Raw genomic sequence first — 17,868 nt, forward strand, 5'->3', positions numbered from 1 at the left:
GAGTGCCCAGCCCTAGTCACTTCTGGCTACCTCCAAAGTAAGGACATAACAAAAGGAAAGCATGAGGGGTGCCTGGGTGGCTCAGCCGGTTGAGCTGCCAACTGTCATGATCTCACAGTTCTTGGTTTCGAGCCCATGTCAGGCTCTGTGCTGACAGCTCGGAGCCTGGAGCCTGCTACGGATTCTATGTCTCCCTCCCTCTCTGCTCCTTCCCCACTCGTGCTCTGTCTCTCAAAAATAAATAAACATTAAAAAACTTTTTTTTTCAAAAGCACAGCGTTAACGGAGAAGGGACAAAACTCTACAGAGAGGAACAGTTACTGGATACTAGTATTTATTACTGCTAGATCAAGAAATTAAAATAAACCAAGACCCCGAAGTTGTCTTTTAGGAATTTCAAGACTCCCAACTGCTCAGCAGGCGGAAACACTGTTTTTCAGGACTTGTGTGCCCATGAGGGGGAGTTTCTGCCTGACGTTTCAGCTGCTAGAATACACAGCACAGTTTCCTTCTCTGTATAACGAAATACGAAAGGTAGCTAAAAAAAAAAGATTGGAGGACAGGGAACTGGCTCCAGCCAATCTCCAGCACCTCCCCCCACCAGGAAATTCCATGTAAAAAGAAGCTCTCTCTGTCCCCAGAGCTGTTTATTCAGACAATTAACAAAACAGAAAGGGGTCTTTAAAACAAAATAAAGGGTAGCAGCCAGGGAGACCTCGGTTTTGCTCCCAACCATCCATTAGCTCACATCTTGGGTTTTTACCTTTTTACCACTTTCCTTCTCTGAAAATCAACACCTCCCAGAGAGTTTTTTCCACTTGGAAAAGTCATTTCAGGACCCAAGATGTAAATATGGGTAAGGACTAGATAAGGGACCCCACGGCACTATTAGCACTTTTATAAACATGGACAGTGTAGAGTCCTTGTTACCAGAAAAACAAAATAACGTCAAGAGAGCCTGTGTATTCCACACTGATTTAAACCAAGAAAGATCTGGCATGGGCCACGGAATCACTGTTAGTCCTCAACACACTGTGATAGGAACTGAGTCCCAAAGCAGGACAGTTTACTCAGCTGCGACACTCACAGTCTGGCTGGGGGAGATCTACCATCATCCACACTCTGCACCTTACTGTGCTAGGCACCTTGTAGGAATTAAAAAACAGTCACTTCTCTTAAAAGGCTAAAAACTGAAGACAACAAGTCTAGTTCTCTAACTGGATGTCAAAACATTCCTCCTTTCCTGCTCAAGTACCAAAATTTATCATGCTGCTCTGGCACTAACCAGGAAGTACCTGCCACAACAGATATTCTGACCACTGTAAAACCGTACTCACTGGGGCCAGTCTTCATCATGTCACAAAAAAAACACAACAACAGGGGGTGCCGGTGTGGCTCAGTTGGTTAAGCCTGCAACTCTTATTTCGGCTCAGGTCATGATTTCATGATTCATGAGTTCGAGCCCTGCATCAGGCTCTGCACTGACAAGGCAGAGCCTGATAGGGATTCTGTCTCCTTCTGTCTCTGCTCCTCTCCCATTTTCCCTTTGTATCTTTCTCAAAAATGAATAAAAAAAGAACTCAAAAAAAAAAAAAAAACCACACACACACACACACACACAACAATAAAACAAAAATCACTACAGGTACACTCTCTCCTTCCATTCAAAATAGTTTAACAGTTACTTAATTTTCTCTTCGAATTATTTTTAAATCTCTACATCTGGATAAAATAGTTTGACTATTACCTTCATGTAATTACTACACTTTAAATAAAATATTTCAAGAATATCAAAATGTGGAAGGAATACTCTAAACACCCATGTACATACCACATTAATCATATATGTGACAGCCCCTGGGGAGGCCCCTCAAATCCCATTTCTTTCTTCTCCTCCACTGATAAGCTTTACTGTACATCTGTTGCCCATGCCTTTTTGATATTTTTATTGTACATGTTTGCATCCACAAACAGTAAACTGTCTTGTCTTGCTTATTTTTAATTTTTATAATGTAAACGCTTTCTTGCCTGTGCAATTTGCTTTTACCTTTTTGTTCTGCATGCTGTTTTTGATAATTACATGTGTTGATACATATGCTCCAGTTCATTCATTCTACCTGCTGTACAGTATTTTGTTCTATGATTATATCATGATTTAGTCAAAGGATATATAGATCTTGACAGGTTGCTAAGAGGAGAAAGAGCAGAGAGTATGAAAGCTTTAGTTCCAAGGAGAAAGGAAGGGAAAGTGCCGGAAGCATCGAGGACCAAGCACCGGCACATGGGTACTCTTTGAAGGGAAGAAGACAACTAGCTCAAGTCTAGCTATCTAAGCAGCCAGAGTGGAGACGGCATCTGGGACTCTGAAGGTGAACAAGGGTTGGAAAAGCCTCTGGAAAACTGATCTGGAGTCATGGGTAATTTAGGAATATCTTGCCTGGAAAGCATCTTTCACTTCTCCTCTGATGCCCCTTGTACCACACACACACAAAATGGTCACAACCTCTTAAAACATATTTGAAACAACACAGATTTCAAGTTAGTTCTTGAGAAAACGATCATAAAATACAAATTACTGGAGTACTGGATTATTTTCTAGACAGAATGCAGTACAACTTGCTTGTTTTAGGCTTTTAATGAGTAATAAAAAGAAAAGCCTATTTTCTGTGTTGTTTTGTGGAAGAGTTAACTGTAACATATAGAAAACATAAGTTACCATGATTCCAGGCATGAAAATTACCTTTAAGACAATACCACATTAAAAAAAAAATCTGATAAATCCCTAAGTGCCTGAATGATGGCAATGCATGTTCAGAATATCATGCTTCAAGACATACAAAGTAGAGGCGGTGGATATAATACAATCAGGCACCTTCTTCCAAGAACACAGCCTTTCTGAAGGTACACACCCTCTGACACTTTCAATCACATTGCTTTGTAACTACAGACCATGAGGAATACATCACCCTGTGCAGTGGCTCACTGTTAACATGGAGAGAATATTCGACAGAACAGAGGGATCAAATCCTCAATCTTTCAGAGAAAAGATACTAAAAGATCTGAAAACATTCATGCTGGAGGCATTTAACCAGCTAATAAACTGACCAAGTGTTAACAGGTTTAATAATTAGGTGCCATTATGCTGGCCAGCACCACTTGTGCCCTTCCTCATTAGATTTGTATTAAAATCACCCTAGCTATTATTTTTTAAAGTATTTTCTTTTTCTCAAAGTCATAAAACAACCTTGCATGAGGAGAGTAATCACTGGCATTTGGGATGGGGTCACCGAAAATGCTGAGTGGTGTTAAGTCCCAAAACATCTCTATCATAGACCATTAATTCTCTGGGGAACATTTGTCTTTAATAAAAAATACAAAGGAGCATCTTTATTTTTCGTTTCTTTCACTTGGAAGTATTAATTTTCCCAGAATTCACTAAAAAGAAAAAGATAGATTTATGCTATGTTTTACTCCCATCGTTTGATTGATAGATCAATTGGTTTTTATTAGGGAAGAGATTTTAAATGGCTTAAATGTAATTCTATATCTCTCATTAAATTTTCAAAGCATGGATCCCAAAGAAACTTATGTTATCATCCTTTTCATTCATGAAAGATTCTAAGCTCTGAAGTAGATAAATTTAAATATCTTATTTACCTTCTATTTTCCCATCAATATACAGCTATCAGCTACCATTAACAGACTCAAACAAGGAGATATGGAGATAAGGAGATTTTACAAAAGGAAATACAGCCCTTTAATAGGCATAGGGAATCATTTTGTAGTTAACATTACCTTAATAGAAATGTACAAAAAACATACTGAGAAACTGAAAAAAAAATGCAAACTTTTATATAGGCTAAAAGGAAGATTTGAGTAAAGTTATAAAGTTTTCAGATAAAGCATTAAAGACAAACCTAGAATGCTTTTAGCATTAAATAAAGGTACAAGAGAAAAGAGATTTTTTTCTATTATTTCATGTAGTTTTACTTGTTTTTCTAATTTCTTATTTTTAATCATGATTAGAAATATCAAAATGTTTGGATGTGTCCAAGTCTAGGTGAGAGTCCTAATCAAGATTCAGAAGAAGGCAAGTTTTTGATTCTACGGGCATTTCCTATGGCCAACTTTTAAGCAATTAACTTCTAGCACACAGAGATAGAAGTTGGAAGTGAGTGAAATTTTCTAGACACATTCTTCAAGAAAAATAGTCCAGCATCCTCCAGGTAGCCTAAAGCTGTGAAACATTAAGAACCAAAATGGACAGTATTGAAATGTAACTGGGTAAAGTTCTGGTTCTCAGATGCAACGGCTGACATAACCCAAAAGTTAGTCAACAAAATGAATTCTCTCTGCCAACAGCTACCACATACATTTCCAATACTCCAAGTTGATATCTGCATAAATGTACCTGAAATATTATAGTTAGTCTTTAAAAGGCACATTGCCCTTTGGGACGCCTGGGTGGCTCTGGCGGTTAAGGGTCCAACTTCAGCTCAGGTCTGATCTCAATGGTTTGTGTCTTCAAGCCCCATGTTGGGCTCTGTGCTGACAGCTCAGAGCCTGGAGCCTGCTTTGGATTCTGTGTTTCCCTCTCTCTCTGCCCCTCCCCCACTCATGCTCTGTCTCTCTCTCTCTCTCTCTCTCAAAAATAAATAAACATTAATAAATAAATAAATAAATAAATAAATAAAAAGCACATTGCCCCAGCCACTCATTTCTTCAGCACAGATACCAAGTCCAAGTATTTCTAGAGCAGCCCTTACACAGTACTAGCTGACAAGAAATCTACTCTAAATTTAGTGGAACATTAAAGGCAATACATTTCATTCTGCAACTTGCTAATGGTAAAAAACTAGCATTTATGCAAATATATTATTAGCCTTCAGAACAAAAGGTTGAAACAAACTATAAGGAAATCAACTTAAGGTTCATAAATCCGCTATTTTAAAACAAGACCATTACGTGAGTCAATTCGGTAAGATCCAGACCTAAAAGAAAGTTTAGCTGATTCAAAGCCTTCATCAGCGCAAAAGGGTATCACTTACTTTGCATAAAAATCCATAGCATAAAATCCATAGCATAAAATCCATAGCATAAAATCCATAGCATAAAAAACAATCATAGACTTCCAGATCACATAGAAGGGCGCTAATTCTTGACTCAGATCAATTCATACTACCTGCAGACCAAATAATGGTTTTGCTTGATGACATAAGAGAATTTTTTTTTTTAAATTAAGATTCTCCCAGGAGTAAGTAAACATTTTGGTTTACGATGCCCATAAGGAAAAAAGCTGGCAACTTCCTTCAAGATATACTGAAATCATTATTTGACATTTATAAATAAATGCAAAGTGTCTGTTTTCTTAATTCAGTTGATTATCATTTATCCTCCATTTGTCACTGCAAACTTAACAAGTCAGAGAATACATAACAAACTGTACAAAATAATAATAAGGAAACAAAATTAGGCTACTTACAAACTTCCTCTTCGGGGGAGACTCAACTCCTTCTGCAAAAGAAAAACAAAACACAACAAATAAATGAGAGGCTACATTAACCTTAGACTAGCAAGGCACCCAATGGGTGGCACAAAATGTGCCATTCTTCATTATGCTTGATTTGCCGTTTTCCACAATGCGAAGATTTTAACGTCATGATGTTACTCTGGATCCCTTACACTGCTCTCTTTATACACTCTGTTGGAACTACAAACACAGTTTATCTAAATTCCAAAACAGAAAAGACATTAATCCTCTCAAAGCAAGAGAGCAAAATACTGAGTTGAGTTACATGGACCTAAACTGGAGCATAGGGAAAAATCAGAGGAAGGCAAAATCAGAGGAACCCCAAAAGGAGAGAGATAGAAGGAGGAGCAGAAATAATACATTAAAATTAAATGAAAGGTGAAATGAAAAAAAGGCAGTTAAATCAGACTATTTACCCCTAGCAGAAATAAACTCGTGCAAAACAATGGGCATGCCAAAGATTATATATACATACATATTTTTTAAATAAAGCAAAAGGTTTCCTTCTGGTTTTATTTCTTAAAATAAGAGTGACTTATGACTTAGGATAATGAATGTCTAATGCCAGACAGCAACAATTAATAGAGTGCTTTTAAGTTTTAAAAAAGGGTGCTCTCATCCTTATCACAAATTAGGATCACTATCCATCTAACTATAGGGGAAGCTGTGAAAACAAACTAAAAAACCAAGCAAACAAACAAACAAAAAAGGGTTACAGGAATATCTTCATGCCTGGGTTCTCAGGAATGATCACTTGATGACAGTAATTAAAGAATAGGAAGCCATGAGTCATCTGGCTGTTTAAACTCTAAAAGAACACAGTATAAATTTGAAAGACTCAACTAAATTTGGGTTTTCATTCCTATAATGACTTTTTTTTCCTCTTGCCTCCCAGAGCTCGAACATTATCCCCTCAGCTTCAAATTCGCCTTTCTGTCCTTTATTTTTAGTGGATCCCTAACCGTGTGTCAGGGACAGAGCCTGCAGATCTTCTAAACAACACAATTTACTCCAGCCTAGCTTCCAGAACATGGCCTTGGAAGCAGCAGACCAGAGGGGAGGATGCTGCTTTAAATATAGCACGCTTTACTCATTAACTGGCAAACATATCCAGATACAATTACAATAATCATATCACTGTTTAATTACAAGAAGAAAAAAAATCAACCATTTTAGAAACAACAGACCTTCTTCCTCCGCTCAACAGCTAACGTTTCCTTCTCAAAGGCCGCAGGGTTCAGTGGTGAAATGCTGTATTTTTGTTTTGTTTTGCTTTTTTCTCAAATCCTTGATTATCCCCAAGAAATTATAGTGTTTGCTCAACTCGGATGCCTCACTGTCAAACATAAATATACCCTCATTTACTAAAACCCCTAATGACAAGAGAAAAGTCTCTGACCAAGACTGTTTTCCTTGGGAACTGAAATGTAAATAGAATAATCAATGAGTGATTCTCCATATGTATATCTTTGATTATGACAAACACTGAGAAATCTGTTTTGGATTCAAGTTAAAAAAAAAAAAAAAAAGAAAAGAAAAGAAGCAAGAGAAGACCTCTCTAGAAATCATTCTTCACCAGACTGTGTCCTTTGGAAAGGAATTACCGAAACCTGATGCCTGGCAAAGGCCTGGAGCTCCAGTCAGTCAACACTGCGGTCCTGTGAGCTGATCTGACATCAGCACAGAAAGAAAAGGAGGCGGAGCCGATGTGTTATCATAAATAACAGAATAAGTTAGGTGTTATTTCAACTCTACACGCAAACAGATCACTCAGAGGGAAAGGGCCAAATGAATTATCGCCAAATAGTTCAATCAATCATATTCCACCCAATGACCTGACCATAAGCCAGCTGCTCTGCTCCGAGAAAAACCGCAGAAACAGCAGGATAAGGGATAAAAACCAACTCTGCTTTTAATCAGAAGTCTTTCCAATAGGTCTGGCATGAGGAGTTCTAAACAAGAAGAAAGGTTACAGTGGGTAACCCGCCACTGCCACTCCGCGGGACGGCAGCCGAGGCTCCAGGATGAGGAGCAGAGGACATTTAATAGGCCACCGTCAACTGACCTGAAGTTTCCCGCTAACCAAGCCGAAGGAGCTAATCCACCTGACGGTTTGAATGTCAGACTCGGGACTGGAAACTCAATTTGGCAGCAAATTGGAATCAGATGCGATGGTAATAAAGTGAGAGAAACGAATGTGCGGTGGCCAAGACCTTGTGAAGGGGAGCTGCAAAAGGCTGCAGATACCAGGAGCACTAGGCAATTGCACCCGGAGCAGCGAGTGGCTAACGTGCGGGGACCACACAACGACCAGTCTGCACCACTCAGAGCAGCATCGAGGCTGCCACAGCCCCTGTGGTACAGTGTGTATGTGTCTTCATCGTATTTTCTTGATGTCAGGGTAACATCGCTAACACGTGCCTCGATAATTAGATAAGACATATGGCATTGGTTGGAGCCATAAGCCAAAGGCTTCTGTGTAGTGTATGTGGAACACGTGTTAATAATTTAGCATCAGGTAAGAATTGGGAGATGGAAGAAGAGTGGGGCAAAGAGGAAAAAGTACCAGATATATGAACCTGAACTAAACAGCATGGAGTTATTAATCATCACAGGATTAAAGAAATTCCTAAGACTACATTTAAGAACATTAAAATTTTAGGGGCGCCTGGTGGCTCATTCATTAAGCATATGACTTTGGCTCAGGCCATGATCTCCCACATCAGGTGATCTTGAGCCCCACTTCGGGTAAAACATGAGCCCCAGCTGAGCCCACGTCTCTCTCTCTCCCTCCCTCCCTCTCTCTCTCTCTCTCTCAAAAAAAAAAGAGAACATTAAAATTTTAAAAATGGTCGGGGCACCTGGGTGGCTCAGTCGGTTGAACGTCCGACTTCAGCTCAGGTCATGATCTCACAGTCTGTGAGTTCGAGCCCTGCTTCATGCTTTGTGCTGACAGCTCAGAGCCTGGAGCCTGCTTCAGATTCTGTGTCTCCCTCTCTCTCTCAGCCCCTCCCCTTCTTAGGCTCTGTCTCTCTCTGTTTCAAAAGTAAATAATTTAAAAAACCATTAAAAAAAAAGATCTTCATTGCAACTGATTACTCAGTGACTTCTAATATTTTAGAAGTGTTGTGTATCATTACTTGCTGGACAGTACAATTTCCTTTGCCCCCCCCTTTCTGAATGTGCTAACTAGCATGTATGTATAAGGGTGAAGTTGGGGTTCAATCTCACAACTTTGAGATCCTGATCTGGGTCACAATCGTGGAAATCAATAGTCGGAGGCTTAACCAACTGAACACACAGGTGCCCCAATACTGTTACCTTCTTGTAATTCCTGGATAAGAGTGAGGACAAACAACGGTACCTCAAATCCAGTAAAAGAATTCCCAGGGAATCCATGAAGAAAAGAGCCTTAACAAATGATTCTGCCCCAGGGCACCTGGGTGGCTCAGTGCGTTTGGCTCAGGCTCAGGTCAGGCTCTGTGCTGACAGCTCAGAGCCTGGAGTTAGCTTCAGATTCTGTGTCTCTCTCTCTCTCCTCCTGCCCTCTCCCCTAACCGATGCTATGTCTCTCTCGCTCTTTCTCAAAAATAAATAAACATTAAAAAAATAAATAAAACAAATGATTCTGACCCTTTCCCCTAGCCAACCTTGGCCTCAAAGGGACAAAATAACTTGTTTTATTCATAAAAACAATACAGAAAACTGAAATATTTAATATGTACAAGCAATTTCCACAATGATAATTAAAAATATATGCTATTTAATAAGCATTTAATAGTTACACATACACAAATAAAACAAGATGGCTACATATGTTTAGGGGATCTTTGAGCTATTCTTTGATGGGTCTTTTAAATCATAAAAGAAAAAAGAGATTTACATATATTATCAAAAACATATGTAGATATCCCCCTGTGTAACAGGTGAAGCTTAATTCTCTTCCCCCTGACAGTGGGCTGGACTTAGTGACTGACTTCCAAAAATAGGAAAGAGAAAGGGAAAAATAACTTTTCAGTGGAGAAACTTGACAGACAAGGTCTTAACCAAGTGATCCAGGTTAACACCACCTGGTAAGTCATTTGCTCTCATGTGCCCCTGATAGGATGTGATGAGAAGGGGCTTCACCTCTGTGGTATTCTCTCTCAAAATCCCTAAGTCCAGTCTAATCATGAAAGAACATCAAGCAAACCCGAGTTGAGGGTCATTCTACAGAATACCTGACTAGTACTCTTTAAAACTGGCAGGACTGTGAAAAACAGGGAACATTTGAGAAACTGTCAAAGATCAAAGGAGAAGGCAGACAGGATGACTAAATGCAATCAGTGTAGGATCCTGAGCTGGCTTCTGGATCATAAAAAGGCCATTAGCAAAACACCTGCTGCTATCCAAATAAAGTGTAAGTCTCGTTAATTACGTACCAATGTTAATTTTGTAGTTTTGCCAAGTGTATTAAGGCTATATAAGATAATTATGTAGTGGAAAAGTACAGTGAAGTGTCTTAAAACTTCTATAAATCTAAAATTATTTCAAAAAATTTAAAAAGTTCTCGCACAAGAGAAGAGAGAGAGGGAGAAAGGAAAACTGGTGGGGAGGGAAGGCAAAGGCCAGAGAATGGAAGGAACAAATGAAAATCTCAATACTCGAAGTTTCTTTTAAGGAAACATTTAATCCCAGTTTTTAGGAGGTTACAGAAGTAATCTATGTGAAAGAAGACTGTGATTAGGACCATCCCTGAAGATGAAGAGAAGCAGTCAGATTTGAGACGCATTTTGATAGAATCTATATATTAAAAAAAACCTATATAATGGGAAAGAAATCAAGGAAAAGTCAAACATTTTCTGCACCAATATACTTGGAGGGCAGAACAGTTTTGTTTGGACATGTTTCGTCCAAGATGATTCTAAGAATTCCAAATAGAAATTTCCAAAGAGGTGGATGGACTTCTATTAACCTGGGTTCAGAAAAGAGGTCGGGGCTGCAGATACCCTTTGGAGTCATTACCGTCTAAGATGGTATGTAAAACCATAGGCTGGCTGAGACAGGAGGAGTGAGAACATACAGAGAAAGATGCACACCTTTATGCATTGTCAGGAGCACCTTAACATTTAAAATCTTCAGGTGGGAAGACTCATGCTACATGTTGCTAAATGATGCTTTGCACTCCGTAGCAACTATGGTTCGTTTTATTTTGTTTTGTTTTGTTTTTGTTTGAAAGAACGTGCACGCGAATGGGGAAGGAGCAGAGGGAGAGAGAATCTTACGAGGTAGGGTTCCGTCTCACGACCCTGAGATCGCTACCTGAGCCAAAATCAACAGACAGATGTTTAAGTGACTGAGCCACCCAGGTGCTTTGCAATTATGATTCTTCTAAACAAAAGAAACTGAGTAAGACTACAAATAAAAAAAAAAAACAAACCCTATCTATTGGGTAGATACCAGCTCTCACACCGGATGACAGGATGGTATCACAGACGATCAGAAAATGGACAGGAACCAGAAAAGTGAACCCTAGAAACAGCCCAGTTAGAACATCCCCACAACTGAACCTGAACTCAAGCCCAGCCTCCACGGAATAGATCTTAACTGTCCCTGTGCCTTTCCCGCATTGCTCCTGATGGGCTCCCCTTCCCTGTGAGTATTAGGGTCATCACAGCTGGGTCTCTGCCTCAGCTGTCAAGAAACAGAGAAAAGGAATACTAGCTCCCTTCACCAGCAAAGGGGGAGGTGGGGCCACATCTACCAAGACCCGTACTCTGGAAGGAATATCCTCCAAGAAAAGTAACATGGACACATGGAAGTTCTGCAACCTACCCTCTCTCCAAGAAGAAGGAGGAGAAGGAGGAGGAGGAGGAGGAGGAGGAGGAGGAGGAGGAGGAGGAGGAGAAGAAGAAGAAGAAGAAGAAGAAGAAGAAGAAGAAGAAGAAGAAGAAACTAACAAAAAACCCAAATAGAATGGCAATGTCTAGCATATACCATTTCCTCACTACTCTCCAGAAATCATTAAAGTTTATTTTCCCCCATTTCATCATTCCTTAATTAGTCATTGGTAGGCTCACCATTTTATCATGGGTTACTACAACTACTCTGCATTTACAGACGAACTATTAAGTTAGGGAGAGGCTTCAAAGGACCAGGATGTGCAGGGCAGCGTATCAGGCAATGTTAGGGGCTCCTAAGGAGGAAACAAAGTATGGCAGATTTAAAAGCAGTGTTGGGGAAATGGGTGCACACACGTGAAAAGAGATACCACCAGGTGTGAGATTATACAGTTTAACCTGAACGTGTAACTGCTAACGGTGGAGAGAAAATAAAAGGGGATGAGGTAATTCAGCTCGAGCAGTGTTTTTTGTTTGTTTTTAAGTAGGCTTCTGAACAGTGAGATCAAGACCTGAGCTGAGATCTAGAGTGGGACCCTTAACCAACTGATCTGCCCAGGTGCCCCCAAGCACAGGTTCTGAATGTAGCCAGGCTACACATTAACATCATCCAGGGAGCTTTTTAAAATGCCAAGGCCTGAACCCCACTCCTGGAGATGTACAGGGAGTTGTTTGAGTAAATTGTTAAGGGGACTTAAAAGAACTAACCTCCACTAAAGGACAATGAGTTTGCATAAATCATTCGCTTTTGGATTTTTTTATTTATGGTATATTAGTTTTTTTTTTTTTAACATGTATTTATTTTTGAGACAGAGAGAGACAGAGCATGAACGGGGGAGGGTCAGAGAGAGAGGGAGACACAGAATCCGAAACAGGCTCCAGGCTCTGAGCCGTCAGCACAGAGCCCGACGCGGGGCTCGAACTCATGAATCGCGAGATCATGACCTGAGCCGAAGTCGGACGCTCAACCGACTGAGCCACCCAGGCGCCCCGGTATATTAGTTTTCTAACTGTCACTAAGAGTCACCTTTTAGATTTTCAGGCATTTCCTTTGCAAGTGGGAAGCCCTATAGGGCAAGGAAAGGCACCCCGAGTGGAACTCCCTCTACCTGGAAGGGTGCACAACTAGCTAGAAGTACAGATTCATCCGAGAACTGGCTCTTGTAAAGAAATTATTTTGGCCCCGTTTTTCTGGCCTCCATATCTGAAAGTCACTTGTGAAGGCAGACACACAGGTCAGAGAAGTTCATACTACAGAAACAGATCTTACACGACACTTGGTTTAGAATCAGAGTAGTAGCCGACAGCAGCCTACGTTCAAACAACACTTGAAAAATCTAGTGAACAGCCCATAAAGACCTTGGTTTTCTGCATTAAAAACTTGTACAGGAAAGCTGGAAAAGCAGTAGGTGCACCTCCACAGATATACTTGGACATTCATACCATTTGACCTATAAAAAAAAAAAATCACTAAAATCCCTCAGTGGGAATGTGAGAGGGGTGGAGAATCCCAAAGGATCTCCCTTTCTTGCAGGTTTTATTTCATTCTGCTTTTGTATCTATAACCATGATGCACTTTAAATGTATTTACTTGCGGTAGTAAAGTTCAACAAGATGCACCACAAAAATCAAACACAAAATGCTTGCTGGGTTTTTATACCAATCTTACTTGATCAAAACCCCATACTCACTTTCTTTGAATAACAGAAGAAGGTAAATATCATCTTGTTTTCTTGCCAAGCTGGCTTTTTCTGCTATGAACCCAAATAATCAGCTATCATCTTCATGTCTTGGCATTAGGCTTACAGGTTCGTTCTACAAAGTTTCTAAGATATCACAGTATGGCTATCCGTCTCTTTTGGTTTTGTAAGATCTTACCAATAAACGTGCGAAGAATTTTATAACAAAGTCACCTGGCTGTCTGACAGGACACTCAAGTTATCCCCTTGAAAGCCCAGGGGGGACCTGCAATTGCCCACAGCCACAAAGCCAGGCGATGCTGGCAGCAAAATCTAAACCAGAGTCATCCAGTTCCGATTTCCCCCCTACGAAGCACTGTGAAAATGTCAGACAGTGGGCAGAGGGGTGATGTGAGCCGCTGAGAGGGGGTCTGAATGAGTACACATGGAGAGAGGGCTGGAATTAGTAACAAAAGAGGGCAGTCTTTCCTCTAAAGAGGAAGAAAGGTACAGGTGTGAACAGGTGCCTTTAAAGAAGAGCGAAGTCAAAGTGAAGCCATTTACTTGGAGTTCTGTAATTTCAGAAACACCTAAGTCAAAATGCTCTACCGAGGGTGAAGCCAAGGGGCATGTGCAGGGATTAAAGCAGGCAAAATGGGTGTCCTTTATTCTATCACACACTTTTTAATAAGGGCCTTTTCCTGGGGGGAAAAGGATTCCATTTGCTGTAAAATGTAGTGTTGAAAAACCTGGAATAGAGGTCTTTTTATAGTATGCAGTAGGACCAAGAGGGGGAGGTCATCAGTTTTCTTTAAGGAGGGTGAGCACTGCTTGTCAGTCAGCGATGTTCCCTGTCATTTGCGATAACAACATCTGGTAGACGAGAGACACTATTCTCAACCTCAAGGCTTACCTCAGGTTAAGTGAAGGTAATGATAAAGTTCACGTTTTGGCCAGTCAGTGGGTTCAAAGATGGCATGTGATTCAATCTGAGAACACGAGATGCAAAACAGTGTTTGCTCCAGGCTCCTGAGAAAGAACTCCCTACCTCTTCCAAGAGAGCTAGCAGGAAAGAAGGAACATTAACCCCAGGAAGCTAATGGCAGTCACAACACAGACCACGGACACTGGGTCTTGGGTGGTATCTCTCATACATGATTCAGGAGCCAGATTCTGGGGGTTGGGTAGGCAACCTCAGGAGCCAAGCAAATGGGTATTCCAAAAAAGGGAATTAATGTAGCAACGTAGGGTGGAATGAAACAGTACACAGCTCTTTGTAAATTGGGAAAAGCTGGAACTGATGGTAGAAAGAAAAAAACCCACAGGACAAGAAAACAGAGGCAGAAATAGAGTCAAATCACAAAGTTTTCTGAAGAGTCTACCTTTAACCTATAGGCAATGAGGAGCTCCTACAACATTTTATTAAATTAAAAAAAATTTTTGTAACGTTTATTTATTACTGAGAGACAGAGAGACACAGAGCGTGAGCAGGGGAGGGGCAGAGAGAGGGGAGACACAGAATCTGAAGTAGGCTCCAGGCTCTGAGCGGTCAGCACAGAGCCTGACACAGGGCTCGAACTCATCAACTGTGAGATCATGAACTGAGCTGAAGTCAGTCGCCTAACCAACTGAGCCACCCAGGCGCCCCTATTAATTTTTTTAATGTTTATTTATTTTTGAGACAGAGTTTGTGTGTGCATGCATGTGAGCAGGTCAGGGGCAGAGAGAGAGGGGACCAGAGGATCCAAAGCAGATCCTGTGCTGCAGTGAGCCCTGTGCGGGTCTCGAACTCATGAACCGTGAGAACCTGAGCCAAAGTCAGATGCTCAAATGAGTGAGCTGTGCAGGTGCCCCTATACCATTTTAAATATGAGAAAAAGATGGTCAAATCTACATCTTAAAAAGGATCACTTTGGCATAAGGGTGTCAAATGTCTTACTTAAGACAAACAGGAAAGGAATAAGGTGGTTTATGAAGTTGTCAGGCAAGCACGGTAGAGTAGGGACCAAGGAAGAGGCGGTGGGGAGGGCAGGGAGGAGCAGATTCATGAGAGAAATGTTGCTGGATCCACAAGCATTGAGAATAAATGCTTAACTAATGGGAAGGTTTAAAACCTTAGGAGCTAAGGGCAAGGTGCCATGCCGAGATTAGGAAAAAGGGCCATTCAAAAGGGCCACAGAGAACCTTTCAGAAGTTAAAAGAAATCTGAAGGTGGATGAGGGGATAGCAAAACTATTCAAGTTAGACCACAGGGTCCCTGATGGGCAGGAACAGGAGATGAAAGTTCCAGAGTAAGGTAAGAGCAAGGGTCAGCATCCTGGGTCTTTCTTACATGAAAGTTACACATCAATCATCACAAACCCCTTTTCCACTTGATTCGTACACACGGAGTGGAAATGGTTTTTCTTTACTAAGCTCATCCACTTAATAACAGTCCCTCACATTTACTGTGTGCTGACATACATTATCTTATTTCATGCACACTAGTATTTCCATTTTACAGAATCGAGACACAGACAGGTTAAGTAGCTTCCACAAGGTCACAGAGCTGGGAAATGGCTTAGCCTCTTGGAATCCACATCAGCCGGAGTCCAGAGCAGTTTAATTATTTTGCATCCCCAAGGAAGACTTACAGGGTCTGCACTGGGACCCCGCCTCATGTTGGCTATCGAGCTGCATTCGTAGTTAATAACACACTGGCAATTACTCTCAGGAAGGGGTCCTAACACATTTCTGAGGCTCTTTCTAAGCAAATTTCACACAAATCATTTCTTATAGATTGACTTTATTCTAAGCAGAGCCTTGAAAACACGTTACTTTTAACACAGACCTTTTAAAGTTGAAAAAGCATTACAAGTCAAATCTCCAGCTAATCCCGAGTAAATGACCAATGAAACAGGCTTCCTTTACCAGCTGCTTTCAATCGTTCCTGAAGTTTTCTAAACATGTTACCTCTTTGACTTCAAAAAAAATCAAGGCTGGGAATCAGACATTTGCATCCACAGTGCGTTCCCCAATCAGTATTATATAAGGGAAATCTACCTCCTAGGTCAGTTTCTACACTTCCCTGCACGGGTTGTTATATTAATAACATCTCCAGTTTACTGAGTGTTTACTATATACTAAACGAAGGGCATTCATTTCTTCAAGATTAGTAGCTTCTAGCAAAGTGAACTTTTATGTGCTTATTTTGTTCTCTAAGAACAAAGGACTATTTCTTTCAAGAGAAAGTGTGTTCTTTTTGAAATTAAACAAACTCCTTTTGATCCAGTTAAAGGAGCCACAGTCTGTCAGAACAAAAGAAGCTAAAGAAGAAAACATTAGATCAACCAAACTTTAGACTGAAAAAAAAAAATCCTTATTTAAGCTAACTGTATACCTGAGAATGGTTAAATGGACAAGATCTAGATTCACATACACATATCGTCTAAAAAAACTTTCCTTACCTTCTCTAGGACTCAGTTTCCTGAATTATAAAATGAAGATATGACAATTGATGTCATAAGGTGTTGAGAACATTCACGAGAACACATGTCCTGCATTTAGCCCAGTTCTCAAACACGAAAGCACCCGACATGTCAGCTATGGCTATTTTGGCACACATGACATGAGGTACCCTGGGCACAAGTGAAGAGCTCTGATAAACACAGAACGGGGGAAAATCAAAGAGGGGGCACACAGGATCCCTACTTTTCCTCGCTCAGTGTGGAATCTGGACACAGTTCTGTGAACAACCTGGAAGATTCAAAGCAAATCAAGCTTCAGTGAAATCACACACTGTTACGAATCATCACGAAAATGCCCGTAGCAGATCAACCACAAATGCTAGATATTTAGAATTTTAATTGCCTTGAAGACAGTGCAAGTTTAGAGGTCCTTCAGGACTATAAAATTAAGGTCATTGTGGACAAGTTTTGTGATTTTCTTTTTTCCCTTAGAAGAGTCTTATGAAGACCTTGATAAATTCACATATCAGCCTGGCCACTTAACTATGTTTCTTGTTACTTGGGAAAGCCTGTGACCTACAGTGAGCTTAGATAAAAAGGCAACACTGCACAGCTGTGCCCCACAAGGCTTTGCAATTTTTTTCAGTTCTTCCATCCATTACCCGCAAATTATAGTAAATTCAAAATATTGATCTGCACACCCCTATATGGGAAAAAAGTTACCATCGACTTTTATTGCTTATTGTTGGGTACAATTCCGTGGAATCAATAAAAGCTACAATGTTCATAAGCTTCTAAAAGCTAGTTAATATAGTGGATATAAGATACCTCTTAGGATCGGTATGATTCTATAGGATTCTTCAATAGAACAGTGGCTGGCGAACATCTTCAATGTTCAAAAGCCTTATTTGATTTTAGAATCTTCTCATTACCCAGGACAATGTGTCAATGACTGGGAATAAAAATGAAGCAATTACAAAGCACCACCCCCCCCACCCCCCCCACCCCCCCCCCACCCCCCCCCACCCCCCGCCTTAACAGATCTTCACCTTTACCTTCTGGATCCCTTGCATTCCTACACTGATATCACTGTCCCATCTGGGGGCAATTATTAAGCATTGTGATCATTTTTTAACAAGTGTATCTTAACACCGATTTAGCATAAGTTTTCTTGACGGTAGCTTCCAGGTTCGATCAGAGGAGACCAGTTTGCCCGTAAACAATATTTCAACTGCCCCTAATTCAAAGAATCAATATCCTTTTATGAACCAATTTTTAGAAATCAGATAATAATTCACATGTTCCATTAAAATTACGGACAACCTTAATACAAA

At 40.5% G+C, this 17,868-nt stretch overlaps 1 protein-coding gene across 8 annotated transcripts in view; it reads right to left on the reverse strand.

The window, feature by feature from the left end:
• The window catches only part of MAST4 (microtubule associated serine/threonine kinase family member 4), a 564,301-nt gene that overhangs the window by 269,920 nt on the left and 276,513 nt on the right, over positions 1-17,868 (reverse strand). For all 8 annotated transcript variants that reach the window (XM_078449281.2, XM_078449273.2, XM_078449270.2 and 5 more), the window contains one exon: positions 5,483-5,514. In XM_078449281.2, the coding sequence (XP_078305407.2) occupies positions 5,483-5,514 (32 nt within the window). The remainder of the gene's footprint in view (positions 1-5,482; positions 5,515-17,868) is intronic.

Source organism: Panthera onca, chromosome A1, assembly GCF_046562875.1.
Source record: "Panthera onca isolate mPanOnc1 chromosome A1, mPanOnc1 haplotype 2, whole genome shotgun sequence".
Classification (NCBI taxonomy): domain Eukaryota; kingdom Metazoa; phylum Chordata; class Mammalia; order Carnivora; family Felidae; genus Panthera; species Panthera onca.